The 16,516-nt window shown below is 52.6% G+C and overlaps 2 protein-coding genes across 6 annotated transcripts in view; both read right to left on the bottom strand.

The window, feature by feature from the left end:
- Bmp1 (bone morphogenetic protein 1) overlaps nucleotides 1–12,756 on the bottom strand; it is a 43,173-nt gene extending 30,417 nt beyond the window's left edge. Inside the window, exons 1-5 of one of the 5 annotated variants that reach the window (XR_012441564.1) lie at nucleotides 12,176–12,403; nucleotides 3,543–3,656; nucleotides 1,158–1,322; nucleotides 859–976; nucleotides 384–562 (exon numbers count right to left, since the gene is read on the bottom strand). Coding sequence is in view for 4 of the 5 variants with exons in the window: in XM_020169802.2 (XP_020025391.2) it covers nucleotides 384–562; nucleotides 859–976; nucleotides 1,158–1,322; nucleotides 3,543–3,656; nucleotides 12,176–12,344 (745 nt within the window). In the remaining variant the exon portion in view is untranslated. Of the gene's footprint in view, nucleotides 1–383; nucleotides 600–858; nucleotides 977–1,157; nucleotides 1,323–3,542; nucleotides 3,657–12,175 lie in introns of those variants that run through there. The other 4 variants (XM_020169802.2, XM_020169800.2, XM_020169798.2 and 1 more) reach the window with 4 other exon arrangements.
- Nucleotides 12,757–13,250: 494 nt separating this feature from the next.
- On the bottom strand, nucleotides 13,251–16,004 carry Sftpc (surfactant protein C). The gene is made up of 6 exons (XM_020169815.2): nucleotides 15,848–16,004; nucleotides 15,017–15,175; nucleotides 14,564–14,686; nucleotides 14,190–14,300; nucleotides 13,685–13,835; nucleotides 13,251–13,477 (listed from the first exon to the last, which is right to left on the bottom strand). The coding sequence occupies exons 1-5, from the start codon at nucleotides 15,887–15,889 to the stop codon at nucleotides 13,695–13,697; spliced, it is 576 nt and encodes a 191-aa protein (XP_020025404.2). The 5' UTR covers nucleotides 15,890–16,004; the 3' UTR covers nucleotides 13,251–13,477; nucleotides 13,685–13,694.
- Nucleotides 16,005–16,516: the final 512 nt, after the last annotated feature.

Here is a 16,516-nt window from a genome sequence, read left to right as displayed (position 1 = left end):
TGTAGGACAGTCCTGTCCATCAGAGGAGCCAATGAATGAAAAGGAGAAGGAAGGAAAACTCATAGAGGACAGAACAGGCAGAGGGCAGGAGACTGCAATAAGGTGAAGAGAAAGGTCTGCAGTAACATCCAGGGATGGGCCAACTGCACCCTAACCTGCCCCCATGGGCCAGCTGGGTTCTGGCTACTCAGCATGGCCCCTGTGACCAGGACCAGGACCTGTGCCCCAAGCAGCTCCACACTGATGTGGAGTCACTGAGCTGCTATCACTGCCGTGCAGATGCCTGGGGGTGGGGTCCAACTCCACCCCCCACCAGTTGCAGATGCAGCTCTCACCCCAAAAGGGGCCCTGGAGGTGGAGCTGGGGCAGGAGGTGCCCCATACCTGGCTGGATGTTCTCACGCACAATGGAGACATGACGGTCCCGGTCAGGCCGCGTGTGCTCATGCCAGAAGCCAATGACATGACCTAGCTCATGGACCACGATGCCGAACTTGTCACAGTTCTTGCCGATGGAGATGGCCTGGGGGCCCCCACCACGGCGACCCACATAGGAGCAGCACCTGGAGGGCGGGGCCAGCTCAGGGGGGCGGTCCCGAGCTGGGGGAGTGCATCCACTCAGGGGCCGGGCCAGGCTGCCGAGGAGGCAGGGGAGTGGAGGGGTGGGAAAGCCCTGAGTGCACTGCACAATGCCCAGGCTGTGTGCCAAGGTCAGAGCCTTATCAATAGGAGATGCCCCATGGCAGGAAGGGCTGGGTGGGCCCAGGGTAGTGCCCAACTTGGGGCAGTGGCAGTGCCCAGGGCAGAACCTGGCTGGGGATCATGGCCAAGGACACGGTGTCCCAGGGTCCTTGCTCACCCGCAGGGTCGGTAGGTGAATACAATATAGCTGTCCTCATCAGTGCGCTCCAAGAAGGTGACACAGGTGTGCTTTTCCCAGTGCCTCATGGCTTGCCGAAAAACTGCCCTCTGGCTACCTGCCAGGAGGAAGAATGCTAGGCTGTCACAGTGTCCGGTGGGCCACCTTCACCCACTGCTAAAGCATTATAGTCATTTCGAGTGCATACTGCCCAGCCAGGAACTTGTGGACAGACGGATCAAAGGAACGGCCAGGGCTGGACACAGACTGTGCTTGGGGTCCCACAACAGAATGCTCACCAGTGAAGTTTCCCCCAATGACAAAGGGGATGACTCCATCCGGCCACACACGCTCTGGTCTGGATGTAGCTGCCCGCCGGCTGCGGGGCCTGCCTCTCCATCTCCCCCGGGTTTCCCTCTGTGACTGCCCACTAGTGCTCTGGCAGCTAGGGGCAGAAGAGTTTCCTGAAATTGTAAGAGGAAGAAGGCACTGGCAGCAGGTGAGTGGATGGAAGGAAGAGGATCCAAAGCATAACAAGCCCTGAATTTGTGGATTCTGCATCTGAGAATTAGTCTACTTGCTAACATTTATCTGCAACCCCAAATCAATACTGAGGGCTTTCATCATCATTCGTGGACATACACAAAGCAGTGAAAAAGTTGAACCACCCAACGTACACATTGCCAGCTGAGGCTGAACGAGGTGACTCTCTGCCTGCTTGTCTCAGCTCTTATACTGTAAACAACTATGCCTTCTGAGGTATAGTTGAGTGCTACCTGCTTGCATTTTTGGCTTTTTATTGATGGTTTTGCTGTTTCAAATGACTCCCAAATGTAGTGCTGAAGTGCTGTCTCTTGTTCCCAAGGGCAAGAAGGCTGGTGTGTGTCTTTCTGAGAAATACATGCATTCGGTGAATTTGTTCAGGCCTGAGTCAATTTTAATGAATCAACTAGGTATTAAGTAAGGTGTCTTTAAATGAAGTACGCATGAAGTATGGTCAGAGCTAGGTATAGTCACTCATGCCTGTAATTCCAGCTACACCAGAGGCAGAAATAGAATCGTCGTCCCAGGCTGGGCCCTGTGGCAAAAGCACAACACCCTATTTGAAAAATGACTAAAGCAAAAAAGGGCTGGGGGGGCATGCTCAGTTCGTAGAGCACTTAGATGTTCAAACTCCAGGGGTCACACAGTAATCAGTTCACAAAAACGTGGTCCGAGGCAAGCAGGAGTCTGCATTTCACCCTAGGAGCAATGACTCAGTATTCACTAATTCAGTGTTCATAGTGACTGTACAGAAAAATTACAAAGTTCTATGATCACCATGAAGTTATTCTATAACTATTCACAGCTACCATGAATGGTAGGAATGGGCTGAACAATGATGTCCTCATTTCTAGGAACTATGGGGCCTGGGGGATCTGAGATTTGGAAAACATCCCTTCTCATCTAAGAAACCTTCATATCTGTAGTGATTATGGGGCTTTATGATTTCTGGAAGCTTCCCAGGTTTACATTTTCATGGGCCGCGACAGCTCTATGGGAGGTGGACAAGTGCCATTGTCTACATCTGACCGAAGAAAAGACTGAGGCCAAAGCATTGCCAAAAGTCACCTGAAGGTTTGGCAGCAGGCCCCTCGTGTGGCTTTCCCCTGTGCCATGCCTACCAGTTCCCCACTAAGATCAGTAAACCCTCCAGGCTACCAGGCCACCCTCTGATTCCAGCTGCTGTCTGGGGTAGTTGATCTTTGCTCCCCAGGTTGCCCATGCCAGGGTCCTCCCTCCGGATGGCCAGGATGACTGGAGTGTGCCCAGGACTGAGCCTTGGCAACAGGAGAGCTGGACAGGGGCCCTAAGGACCTGCTCTGAGCATCCGCACGGTGCCGGCAGGACTTGCTTCCTCTACAGAGCAGTGAGAAGTCTGGGAAAAGTCGACTCTTTCTAGCCAGGCCCTTGGTCTTCCATTCCCTTCCCCTGTCCCAGTTTCACATAGGCAGTCAGGTGCCTAGGCCACCGGGGAGGAAGAAGGAGGTGACCCTAAGCTTGAAGAGGTCTTGGGCCCAGCTAGGGCAGTGGGACATGGAAACAAGTCATTTGCATGTGTCATGGAATGTGAGATACTGTTTACGCAGAGCAGAGGGCACAGGAAATGCAGGTGTACAGTCACATCTAAGGGACGGCGGGCAAGAGTCCTGAAGCACATGAGGTGGGCCCTAAAGGATGCATAGAGCTTGCAAAGTGGGACGAGGAGGCCCAGGCAGTTCTGTGGTATTGGGTAGAGCATCTTCAATTTGAAGACTTGTGCTGTGGAGTCCCAACCCTGCCCGTGACAAGCTGTGTGTTACTAAGCAAGCCACTTTACCTCTGTGAGACTTGGTCTCCTTATCTGTAAGACTAGAGCTGGCCTGGTCTGAAGGTGCTGGGGACAGTCAAGTTAGATAATACTTTTGAAAGTATTTTGTAGGCTGTAAGCAGAAAGGATGTCAGCTCTTAGGTCCTGGGGATGTCTACACTTACTACTTTCCAGGGGAAGAGATAAAGGTATCCCAAGGGAGGACAAGCCTGTGTGCTGGGTTCAAGCTCGTGGCCTCTGTCCTGGGAGGGCCTGGATGGAAACAGGGGCATTCCTTGTTTCTCCAAGTACTCCCATTTCTGGAACACAGAAAGCTGGCCTGTCCCCAGTGTACCTGCAGCTTTGATGGGTGACCTACAGGCTGCTCGCTGTCTGAGATCCCCAGCCTGCTGCACCTGGAAGGCCCTCAAGTCCTCCTCGTCCAGGGCTATGTCCCCAAGAAAGGCAGCTGGAGAAAAAAGAAGAGGCCAAGGGCGGAATTAATCCTCTTACCCTGGACTGTGCTTACAGACCCAACCCTGTGGGTACACAGCCCCAGTCCCCACAGCAACTCTGACACTCAGATTCCACCAGAGGAAGATGGAGAAAGGCAGTAAGGAATCGGGTTCTAGAATCTCTTGGGAGATCATGCTCACTTTTTAGTTAAAATCCCAACAAAAGTGGGGCATGATGACACGTGTTTGTAGTCCCAGGTACTTGGGTGACTGAGAGAGGAGAACGACTTGAGCCCAGGGGTTGGAGGCCAGCCTGGACAACATGCGAGACCCTGTCACTTGTGCGTGTGCGTGTGCGTGTGTGTGCGTTAGTGATTGAACCCAGAGCCTTGGTATGCTACATAAGCACTCTACCCATTTGAGCCATTCTCCCAGTCCTTTGCTTTGCATTTTGTTTTTGAGAGACAGGATCTTAACTTTGCCCAGGCTAACCTCAAACTTGTGATCCTCCTGCCTCTGACTCCTGATAGCTGGGACTGATTACAGCCCAGGTACTACCACACCCAGCTGAGACTCTGTCTCTTAAGAAAATAACAGTAAGAATAGGTGAGTGCTGTGGCTCATGCCTGTAATCCCAACTACTCAGGAGGATGCAGTTCCCAGCTAGCCTGGGCAAAAAGTTAGTGAGACCCCCATTTCAGCAAATAAGCTAGGTGGTACATGTCTGTAATTCTAGCTACTTGGGAGAGAGAGGTAACAGGATCACGATCTGAGGCCAGCCCCAGGGGGTTAAAAAAAAAAAAAACCCACAAGACACTATTTGAAAAATAAAGCAAAAAAGGGCTGGAGGCGTAGCTCAAGTGGCAGAGCACCTATCTAGCAAGTGTGAGGTCCTGAGTTTAAATAATAAAAAATAGGGCTGGGGATGTAGCTCGGTATAGAGCACTTACCTAGCATGAACAAGGCCCTGGAATCCATCCCTAGCACCATAAAAATTAAAATAAAATCCCAGCAAAGCAGATACCCAACTTCTACCAGACTGTTAGCTCCACAGAGACAGTTGTGTCATTTATTCCATCATTCCTCAGCAAATACTTAGTCAGCACCTACTGTGGGCCAGGCACTATGTCAGTGATTAGCAAGACAGAAGAGGTCCCTGTCCTCGTGGAACTAAACTTCACCAATACATGAGCACACAAATACTGACTTAGAGAATTCTGGGCAGTGACAGGTGCTAAGATTTGGCTAAGTGTCCACCAAGTGTCCATGTTAGAGGTTTGGTTCCCAGGGTGGTACTATTGGGAGGTACTGTGGACCATTAGAAGATGAGAGTTTATGGGAGGTCATTAGGTTACTGGGGTGCCCTTAAAGTGGATTGTGAGATCCTGGCCTCTTCCTCTTCCCCTCTTTGCTTCCTGGTTGATGAGGTAAGCAGTTTAGCTCCACCATGGACTCCAGCCATAATGTCCTGCTTTGTCAGAGGCCCCAAATCATGCCCCCTCCTGTCTTGGATTGGAAACTCCAGAACTGGTTTTCTCGTTCTAAGTCAACAGTTTCAGGTATTTTGTTATAGCAACAGAAAGCTGACTAACATAGTCTATTTGTGGGCCCATAGCCTTGGCACTGTACTAAGCATATGGTGTTCATGAAGCAAAAACCATTTCAATCGAATCAAAGGGAGGTTATGAAAAAAAATATATAACATCTAATACGCTTATCTAGTCCAATGAGACTTGGAGCAGGGAGGTATACCTGGAAAACCAAGGCACATACTGAGAGCTCCCCAGGTAGCAGGAAAAGGTTTAACAGTCCTCAGAGTGATTCCTACCCTGAGTTTTTGAATCCCTATCTGAAGAAGAAAAGCCTGAGGTGGAGGCAGAGAAGATCTTCCCCAAACAGCCATTTCCATTTCTGGAGTTGGGGAGAGATGTTTCCAGAGAGATGGGCTGAACAGCCGTCTTCTTTCCGAGAAGTCTGGAGCAAATAGAGCCATAGAACTGGCTGCTTTGGAAGAAGCCCAGATGTGAGCTCCACGCTGGGCTGGGCAGTGTGGGGTGGGGGTGGGGGTTGGGGGAGGTGGAAGGCTGAGCTGGAGGTAGAACCAGAGCAGCTTCCCTGAAGCCCCACCCACGGTGACATCTGCTTCTTCTCCTAGCAGAGGGCTGCAAAGGTCAGGCTTATACAAGTTGTTTTAACCTTGAGGTCTTACACGCAGGTTTGGGCTCCCCAGTTGGGCTCATTGGGTGGACATATATCTGCTTACTTCACACGCAGAATCAGACATGAAATTAGTGTCTCTACAGACATATGGGGACATCCCCACCCATGCTGCCAAATGCAGAGTATGTCGAGGACTTTCAGTGATGTTTTCTGAATGAAGTGCCGTGCCTGTTTTCTTCCAGCCCCAAAATACATGCCCAGAGACACGCTCACTGAGACACAGATCAACAAAATGTGGAAGTGACTTTAGCAGTCATCTAGCCAATCTTCCCATTTTACAGTTAAGGAAACTGAGGCCAGAAAGGAAATGATTTAATCAAGACCACACTTTGCCAATTGCTGGAAAATTCAATTTATAATTCAAACCTCCCATTCCTAGTCCAATGACAACTGTGCTCAAGTTCATTACCTCTCTGGAGCCATATTGTAACTACAAATACACAAAAATAGCCATTCAGACACACACATCTACCAATAAATACACACACAGTCACAGACAGTCCTAAAAACACACAGGCGCAAGCTTTAACACACGCAAACCAGTGACAAGTTCTAAACTCATTAAGCCAATTATAGTAGCGATAGTAATACCTTATGTAAATGTCTGCTGAAATTTACGTAGTGCTTTCCAGTTGACAAAGTGCTTGCACATTAATGAATTTATTTAATCCTGGCCCACCCACGACATGCCCAGTAAACCACACGTGTGGTCCCATAACAAACACTTGGAGCAATCACCTTGTTCCAGACACCAGCCCAGCTCCCTGACCCCATCTCCCTGACTTCAGGACCAGAGCCCTTGGGTCTAAGAGGGAAATGACTTGGCCAAGTTCAATAGCCTGTAACTAGTCTATAGTCTCTTCCAGTCCATTAGAAAGCTTCTCTTACTCAGAATGCCACCCTCTGAGGGTAGACTCATTGACTTGATGGGACAGCAACAGAAGACACTTCTCAGCTGACATGCAAGAGGGGACTTAGCAGATATGAAATAGAAGGTGGTAGATTCCTATGTGCCAACGTTACCAGTGTACGCACACACCACAAGAACACTTACCAGAGTATGCACATACCACAAGAACACTTAGCACTGTTGCATACTTCGCAACTTTGCACACGTGCTGTACCTCCAGGCTTCCACTCCACACTCACAGGCATTGCCATACACAGCTGTCATTTAGTCTATTGAGGGATTTGTTCAGGACTCCCACAGACACCAAAATCTGAGGATGCTCAAGTCCCTTATATAAAATGGCATAGTATTTGCATAGAACCTACACATGTCCTACTGCATACTTTAAATCAGCTCTAGATTACATTTATATGTAATACAATGTAAACAGTTGTTATACTGTATTGCTTAGAAAATGATAAGAAAAGAAGTCTGTACATATTCAGTACAGACATAGTTTCTTCTCAAATATTTTTGATCTGCAGTTGGTTGAACCTGTGAGTGTGGAAGCCTTGGATATGGAAGGCAATTGGTACACATGTGGCTGAACTTTTAGATTGTCTTTGAAGTCAGACAGACATGTCTTTGAATTCCATCTTGGCTACTGCTAGCTGACAATTCGTGTAGACTCTTCTACAGTTCAATTTTGTCCCATATAAAAGAAGCCAATGATGGAATCTGTCTCCTAGGAGTACTGCATGAAATAAGGCCTATAAATGAAGCCCCTAGCAACCAAGCCTGCAGCACAGTAAGCACCCACTAAATAACCACCTCAATATTAACCCCAACACCAATCCCAGAAGCTCAAGATCAGCTCCACACCTTCCCTCTATACTCACTTCCCTAGTTGAGGGAAACCTAAAACAGAAGCCACAGGACTATGCTGGCCTGTGGGACCAGGGCAGTGTGGGACCAGGACAGTGTGGGACCTGGGCAGTGTGGGACCAGGGCAGGGCAAGTAGAAGGTAGAACAGGGCTGGCTGCAGAGCTCAGCTGTGAGCAGTGCCCTGTGGTCGGGATGTCATGGCTGAAGAATGCGTGGGAACAAAGCAGAGGAGGGCTAGTGTGGGCAGGAGAGCCTTATAGCTGGGAGCAGGGCAGCAGGGCCTGCCCATTTGGGACCCTGACCTGGGGAAGCTAGGGAATCTGGATTTTGGAGAGCCCAGGATGCCCCTCTGATCCAAAGGAAGCTCCAGGGTCAGTGTCAGGGTCAAGGTCAGGGTAGTAGTTGTTTTCAACATAGGATGATAAGTTTTTGTTTTGTTTTCTGGTTGTAAACCAGCCAGGAACACTCGTGGCTACTCCATCTCCAGGCCAGGCACAGGTGGGGAAAGAGCAGAGAGAGCTACAATGTGTGCTTGGACCTGGGGAGGACCTTTGTCCCCTAGATCAGCCTCTGGACTCTGAAGTCCCCACCCCCGGGACACAGCAAGACCTCCCCTCCTGAGTGGGCAGGGACAGCAGTCTGGCTAGCTTGATGGAGCTCCAAGGCCACGTGTGTAGGGCAGACTGGTGTCTGCTCACATGAGTGAGGGCCAAATGTGAACAGGTACACAGATCAGCTGTAAAGCAAGAGTGTACCCACAAATGTGCACCAGCACACATCAGTCACTTCCCTGTGCAAGTGCTGGTGTTGTCAGACCCTCAAAAAACTGTAGGTGTTCACTACATTTCACAGGCCACACTCCCCAAAGGAGAAGAACAGCCCTATAAATCAACAGGGTTGTGCATGTGTGTGAGAGAAAGTAAGGGAGAGGGAAAGAGACAAAGAGAGAAACAGACCAACTGAGCCCCCCTCATCTTCCTTAGGAGGTCCTTAGAGGCCTGAGGAATGGCCCATTTTACTCCCACCTCCTTCCCCAATATTTTCTCCCCAAATCTCTGGAGAAACAAAATTCTCAAGAGTCCCTTTTTCCCACGGAATCTCACTGGTCTCCCTCCATCCGGAGCCCAGAAGATTTGTGTTGTCTCCTCCCTCGGGGCACCTAAAAGACAGGGTGACTCAGGGAGCAGGGGCTTAGGTGGGTGGGTGACTCACTCAGCATGTCTGGAAAGGGGAGTTTGGTCTGATGAGAGAGGATGCTCAATCTCTGGAGTCTGCTTCCTACTCCCCAGGCCCTGTGAAGTCCACACCTGGGCCTGGAGCACCTGCCCCCTCCTCTCCTTCCCCCCTCCACCCCAACCCCCTGACTTGTGAGGATGGTTAGGAGGGCTGGTGAGCTACTGCTCACCTCTCTTCCCAAAGACCTCTGAGCGCCAGTGAAGATAGAGGTGGAAGTAACTGCTCCCTAGCTCAAGGTCAGGGCCTCTGGGCTTTCTGTTTATGAGATCAGCTTTGTTAATCCAGCCTCCAGGAAAGACCTTTCCTAGAGTCACAAGTGTCACTGGCAAGTCACCTGGAGCAGTGAAGCAATGCTTGGAATCTCAGAGAGGGACCCCCTTATTGTCTTGGCATCCCAACATACAAGAAATCAGGGACAACCCCAGTTCCACAAGAAGAAAAAAGAAAAAAAAAAAAAAGAAATCAGGGCTTCCTCGAAGTCTCCCTGGGCAAGGGTTAGAAAGCAGGCATGGTGAAATCATCCCTGGGCACACCAACAGACCAGCCTGGCGTTCTGTCCATTGAACTGGTCTTGCCCAAAAATCTAGGGCTTTCCCCAGGGTCTCAGGGGTCTTAACTTAGCTGTTTTGGTGGTGCATGCCTGTAATCCCAGTACTTGGGAGGCTGAGGCAGGAGGACCACAAGTTCAAGGCCAGCCTGGGTCACATAGCTACATAGTGAGACCCTTTCTAAACAAACCAACAACAACAACAACAACAAACAAGCAAAAACTCAGATGATTTCAAATGATGGGGCCTGGCTGTCCTTGCAGCAACCTGACAGGTAAACTGGGGGAGTCAAAGGGGCTTTCATTGCTGGCCTTTAGTGTAGGTAGAGGAAGAAATGGAGAGAGCAAGAGAGGAGATGGCTGTGGGGTGAGAGGCGCATCAGGTACATCTCAAGGAAGTAGAGTCAGGCACCTGCCAAGGTCACCTCCAGCATCTGGAGGTCAGGGTTGAAAGTCAGGAAAGAGGAGACAACACAGAAATGAGAGCACGTGGATTGAGGGGAGGAGAGGCAGTACAGCAGGCCAGGCTCAGCAGAGGTGTGTGTGTGTGTCTGTATGCACGCGTGGATGTGAGTGCCTCGAAATATCAATCCAAGTTTCCTCCAGGGGTGAGCCACAGAACTTGAGCATCAGTCACGCCCAAGAGGGAGGCCTGATCTGACCTTGAAGCGTGGCCTTGTCAGGCTCTCCAGCCCTCTCAGCCACCCCCAGGCCTGGCCCAGCTCCCCACAAACCTCACTTCACCCTGGTGGAGAACTTTCTCCAGAGCTCTTATTTGAAGTTCCAACTCAGCCAGCCCCACCCTAGCATGAAACCCGAGACTGGGGATAGAGCCCACAACCTCTTGCTGTTCCCAAAATCACTCCCATTTTCAACATCAGCATGGCTTCCTACCCATTCTTTGAGACCATGCCTGGGCTCACGAAGACTTCAGCCCCTGTAATCTCTTTGCTCTGCCGTTCCCACTATCAGGCCTACAGAAGGGACAAGGGACACAATACCCTCCAGTGTGACACCTCACATCTTGGTTTATGCTGTTGGTTACATCTGTATACTCTTGGGCTCTGGTGGACTGTAAGCTCCTTGAGGGCAGGAGCCTGTCTGGCACCTCTCTGCACCTCCACATCAAACCCAGGCCTGGGGCATATCAGGCCTCACCAAATCAATGAATGGATAAGTGACACAAGGACAGAATCAGGGAGATATTACCTTTTCCTAAAAAGCAAATCCAAACCACCTTAAAAAAAAAAAGGAGAGCCAGAGACACAGAACACAGAGAGTAGCAGCCAACATTTATTAAGTGCTTTCTGTATGCTAAGCACCAATAAGTGTTTTATATACGTTCTCAGATTTAGTCCTTATCACCAACTCTATGAAGAGATACGTTATCAGTCCCATTTTACAGATAAGAAAATTGAAGTGAGAGATGAGAGGTAGCTTTCCCAAGGTGGAAGCAGCTAATAAGTCCTCCAGAGTCCATACTCTGTCCACTCTGCCTCCTGTCCACCTCACGCCCCTACTGAGAAAGATGACAGCTAACATCCTGGTTTGCCCACAGCCCAGCAGGCATGAAGGAGGAAGGGCTGAGGAATTTGGTTTGTCCTTCCCCCACTGGAAAAGTCTATTCCTTCCTGGCATCCACCCATCCAGAGAGCAGGTATGGAGACCCTGATTCAGGGTTTCCAGAGCCAGGGTTATAGTGAGCTGCCTCTTACCCCTGTGTCCAGGTGGAGGAACCACAACTCTGCCCCTGGTGCTGGCTATTTGGTGTCAGAGGCAGGAAGTTGAGGAAAAGTTCTGATATTTTGTCCCCTCTGTGTCCCAGGCAGCCTGCTCAGGTCAGGTCATTTGATCAGGCCAATGGCCCCAGTGCCTGGCCATCTGGTAACTCCAGGGTCAGGACCCTTCTGGTCCCAGCAAGAGTGAACCTCACGGACAAAGCATACACACACACACACACACACACACACACACACACTCCCAGGCCCTGACCTAGGCTATTAGCCTTTGGTTTCTGTGGGGTGAGAGGGTTGATGTAGAATATCTGAGTTCTCTTTTGTGTCCTCTTTGCCACACAGGCTTGGCCCGGGCAGGGTCCTCCTGGCACACAGGGACACAGGTAAGTCCCCCTCCTGGGCAGGCTTCTCTAACTTTGACAGCTGTCTCCTGAGTCCCAGATAGCTGCTGCTGGCTAGGAGTATGGGATACCCATGGACCAGGATCTCAGGGGATCCCTTGGAAAACCTTCTTCCCCTTGGGCTGGGTCTGGGTGACCTATTCCTCAGAGCTGCAGGTCTCCTGGTACCAGCCTAGACAGATGTGCAGCCCCAGGGCAGCCCAGACGGAGAGACAGGCTGGCAGACACCAGTGTTCCACGGTGGAGGGATGGGGGAGACGGAAAAGCGCACACACACACACTCACACACAGAGTTTGGCCAGAAAAGTTTCCTGCAGACGGAAAAGCCTCTTAGCCACGGAATTCTCTTGGACCCAGGGAGATTTCCCCAGGAATCCGCTGGGAAGGCAAGAGGCAGAGCCCGGCAGCAGCTTCCACAAACGGCAGCAAAACTTCAGTCCTAAAGTCCCCTAAACTTCCCCCCTCCCTCTCCCCCTCGTTCTTTTGTTCCCCACTGCATTGCCAACCAGGCAACTCCGGGCTTCCCACACTGGACTGTCCTCCCCCCACCCCAAAGCCTATACCCAGCCCGCGCCTCGCGCCCGGCCCCGCGCGCCGGGGGGACTGGGGGACGCTTACCCGCCTTGCAGGGGTCTTTGTAGTTGAGGGGCTCAGAGGCATCCTCCTCGCCCAGGTCGTAGGTGTAATCGGCCAAGTCCAGCGGCCGGCCGGGGCGCGGGAGCAGCAGCAGCAGCAGCAGCAGCAGCCGCAGCAGCAGCGGCAGCGGCGGGCGGGCCACGCCGGGCATGCTGGCGGGCGGCGGCGGCGATCGCGCCCGGACGCGGGAGCGGACGACAGAGAAGCGGAGCACCGGAGGCGAAGGGGAGGCGCTCCCGGCGCTCGCCGCCCGCCCGCTGGCTCCCCCCGCGGTCCTACCTCTTCCCTTCCCGCTTCCTGTCTCCCGCCCCCCGCTCGGCTCGGCCCGGCTCGCGATCGCCCTCCGCTCCGGCGTCCCTCGCTCTCCCTGCGCCTTCTCCCTTTCTTTCTCGCCGGCCTCCCGCTCCCCCCCCTCCTTTTTAGGGAAATGAGCTCGCTGGAGGGCGGGTTTTCGCCCTGCTCGGCCCCCGCGGGGCCGGCACTGTGCTCGGCCCGGGCCGGGAAGCGCGCCAGCCGGACGGGGAGGGCGAGAGCCGCACCACCCGCCCCGGAGGGGCTCGGCTGCCCGGGTCGGGACCAGGGAGGGGAGAAGAGGGGGGCGCCCGCCCTGGGGTGCCCGCCCGAGGCCACTCCCACGAGGGGCCCCCTAGCGGCCGCTGTCCCCCCCTACCACCACCCCGGCGCGGCCCGGAGCCCCTCCCGACGCGGGACACGCTGTCAGGTCGCTCCCGCTGCCTCTACCTCTCGGTCTGCGATCGTGTCTCTTAGCCTGTGTTTCTTGTCTCTCGCTTTCTTGGACCCTTGCTCTCTCCCATCTCTCTCTCTCCCTGTCTTGCTGTCTCTCTCACTCTCTGTCGCTGTCTCTCCCTCCGGACACACCACTGGAGGGCGCCTAACGCCTGTAGATGGCTCAGAGGTCCCCCTCCCTACTGCCCCCTTCTCCCCCAGTTGGAGTGGACCGAATCCCCAGCACTCTGGGACGGAGGCGACACGGCAAAACTCCCTCAAGGCTCTTCCCTTCTCCTAGCGGGTCACCACACAGAGCAGACTGAGCAGGTGTGGGAAAAGAGAAGTTCCATCCTTCTCTTGTTTTTCAATCAGGATGCTTTATTCTTTTATGGTAGGAGTCCCCTGGCCTGGCCCCTAGGAGCCACCTCTCCTCTGCCCCTCCCATCCTCTCCCTGCAGCTCCAGTCCCTGGGGTGTGGGCAGGAGCAGCTTCTGCCTGTCTGCAAAAGACTGTATTCTCACGATCTTTGCCGTCCCATGAAGGCTTCCACAGACCCTGTGAAGCAAACGAGTGTTAACTTGTGATGAAGAGGAACAGGGGAGCTATCCACCTGACTCGGTGTGGTCATGTGTCTGTGAGCCTTCCCTCTCCTGAACTCCCCCAGAACACCTTCTTCAAGAGGTCCTCAGTGCCTGGTCAGACGATGTGGCAGCTAAGCTTTCCCTGATGCTGCTCCTGAACCCTGGCAGCCACCCTGCTCACCTGAGGAGTCCTAGATGTAGTAGAGAGGCAGCTCTCCACACAGGGTGCCTATGGCCAGTCCCAGGAAGGCCTGGTCTCCTCCCAAGGGTGCAGAGCCTGAATCATGCCCCTCCTCCTGGCCCATTTTAGAGGTCAGTGCTTCAGGTTTGGCCTGGAAAGAACACCTACTTTAGAGTCTGGAAACTGTTTCTGTCTCACCTGTAGCCCTTACTGGGGACCCTCAGCTCATCAGCCAACCCCTCTGAGCCTCAGTTTCCTTGCCTATTCAGAGAGCACTGTGCAGGGGACAAGCCACAGGTGATATGTGGGCTCCACTGGGGCCAGCAGCTTGACGGAGAACAGGTAGGGAAGGTGTGGTGAGTGGGGGGATGGACAGAGATGAAGAGGCGCACTCACATGGCAGCCCAGAAAAAACAGCCTTACAGGTAGCAAATGACCATCATCTCAAACACCCCTCCCTAACTTCCTGTGAGGGAGACAACCCACTTCTTTTACCCATACACACCTGCAAGTTCTGGAATTTTCTAGTGAGAGCCTCAAGACTGGGGATGCTCTCTGGAGCCATCTTCATGATGTAACAGCAGGTTCCTGGGGCTGGCTTGTAGGCAATCAGGAGCTAGTCACAGAATACCGCTAGAGGTCATTAAGGAAGGTCCCTGCCTTGCTCTTTCCCTAACCTTGGTCCTCAGCCAGCTCCCACTACTTGGACACTGGAGTCACATTAGCCTCTGGGATTCAGGCACCCTAGGGGAGGCAAGAGGGCTAAGAGATGGGGAGGACAAAAAAAGAGAGAGGTGAGTGTGATGAAGTGACCCAGCTGAATGGCTCTAGCAAAGCCTTGTCACTGTGCTCCAGGGCACGAAGTCCAGGCATACCTACCCGCTGGTAATCGCACACAGTGATGCCAGTGTTGCCAATGGGGAAGGTGGCAGTGGTATCCATGTGCTCACTCAGGGCCAGGCGTTTCTGGGCTTCTGGTGCTCCAATGCTCATCTCGAGGACCTGGGGAAGGAAGCATAATGGTGCCTGGCATTCCTCTTTGGCACTGGTGCCCAGCCTCAGTCTCCTTTACTCAAATGCAATGCCTTCATTCCTGGGAGCTCAGGGAGGTGAGCAGAACCGAGTGCTGGAGGAAATTGGTTGTCACACTGTGGGGCAGAGACCTGGTAGAGAAGTCTAAGCCAGGTGGCCACCATTCATGTGTCTGTCCTTCCAAGCTATGTCCTTGCCTGCCCCCATTCCTCTTGGATGGTTTCCCATCTGCCTAACTCACCCAGCCCTCCTCTCGCCTGCTCCCATGGCCACAGCCTATCCTGTCCCAGACTTACTCACCATCTCCGTATGTTTCTGGCTCATATGAAGACCCATGAGCAGAGCCCCTACAATCACCACGACGATAAGGACCACCACCACAACCACGATGAGAAGGCGTTTGAGGTGCACTGGGCAACAGGGGATGCCAAACCGGCCCCGGGAGCCTGCCGAGTAATCCTAACAAGGTGGGGCAAGTAGGGAGACAAGCATGAAGTGATGAAGACATCTTTCCCCACGCAAACTGGACACCCTCCCACACCCTCTTAGGACTGGACAGGCAATGCTATTGATATGCAGAGGAGGGCTGAGGAGATCCAAGGAGGCTTCTTAGAGGAGGTGGCCTAGATTCCAATAAATCCATAGATTTTTAGAAGTAAGGTCTGGGCTCTTGCTGTCCCCCTAAGGCCTCTGCACCCCAGCCGTGGCCAGTCTCTGTTCCCCCAAAGGATCCAGGCTGTCCTGCTTCCATGACTTTATCCATATCCTTCTGCCATGCCTTTCTCCTCCTCTATCTTGTAAGTTCTGACTTATTCTTCTGGATCCAAGTCACATGTCATTTTCTCTGTGATAACTTCCTGTGACCTCCCAAGTACTTAGTGGTTCAGCATTTTCCACAGTCCTTTCCACTGACCCCTATGGTAGCCCTCAACCCCTTTATACTAGAATTGTTGACTTGTCACATTCATCTCCACCAGGTTTGTAGTCTTGGTGTCCCCATTGTAACTTAGCACGGTCCTAGGCTAGTTGACTGAGTGATTCTGGATGAGGAAACAGGCCTAGGGGAGAATAGAGAAGGCAGAGACCAGTATGCACACACACACACACACACACACACACACACACACTCACTGGAGGGCTCTCCATCAAGACCTCTTTGCTGCCCACATCCATCTTTCTGTGCTCTCTCCTCTCCTCATCCCTCAAGTGTGGCCAGGGTCTTATATGTATCAGCAGGGAGAGGGGACAGAGGTGAAGGATGGGGTCATCTGTCTGCCAATCAAGCTCTTAGCTTTGAAGCTTATTTGTTCCTGGTCCTCCAGAGCCAAGGCCCTGATAAGCCAGCTGCAAGAGCTCCTAAGGGCCCTTGGCCCAGGCACATGAGTTCTCTTGGCCAGCAAGAGTAAACCTGGGTGAGCTAAGCAAACTTGCCCTCAGGCCACCTGCTCCTCTCACCGTGGGTGTCTTCCTGGCTTGTCTGACTCTCTTGCTGGCACCTCCCCCTGCAACCCTGTGGCTTCCCTTCTTCTTCTGCCAGGCTGAGCCTCTCCGGCGGCAGCCAAGGGTCTGGCTGTCCCATTTCCCAACAGACTTTCCCCACGCATGGGCAGCAGCTCTACCAGAACATTACCTGTATACCCAGGGGAGCTCTGCTGAGGAGGAGGGGCTGTGACAGCAGTTGGAGGGTCTATAAGCACATACTCCAAGAAGATCAGAGTCCTCTTTACCTTGTTTCACCTCCTCCCACGCATGCCATACCTAACCTCAGACTTGCCCCAGTCATTCTTTTCCTAATTCTGG

The sequence above is a fragment of the Castor canadensis genome, chromosome 14, assembly GCF_047511655.1.
Source record: "Castor canadensis chromosome 14, mCasCan1.hap1v2, whole genome shotgun sequence".
Classification (NCBI taxonomy): Eukaryota; Metazoa; Chordata; class Mammalia; order Rodentia; family Castoridae; genus Castor; species Castor canadensis.
Note: the sequence above shows the minus strand (reverse complement) of the source record. Positions and strands in the feature narration are given on the sequence as shown.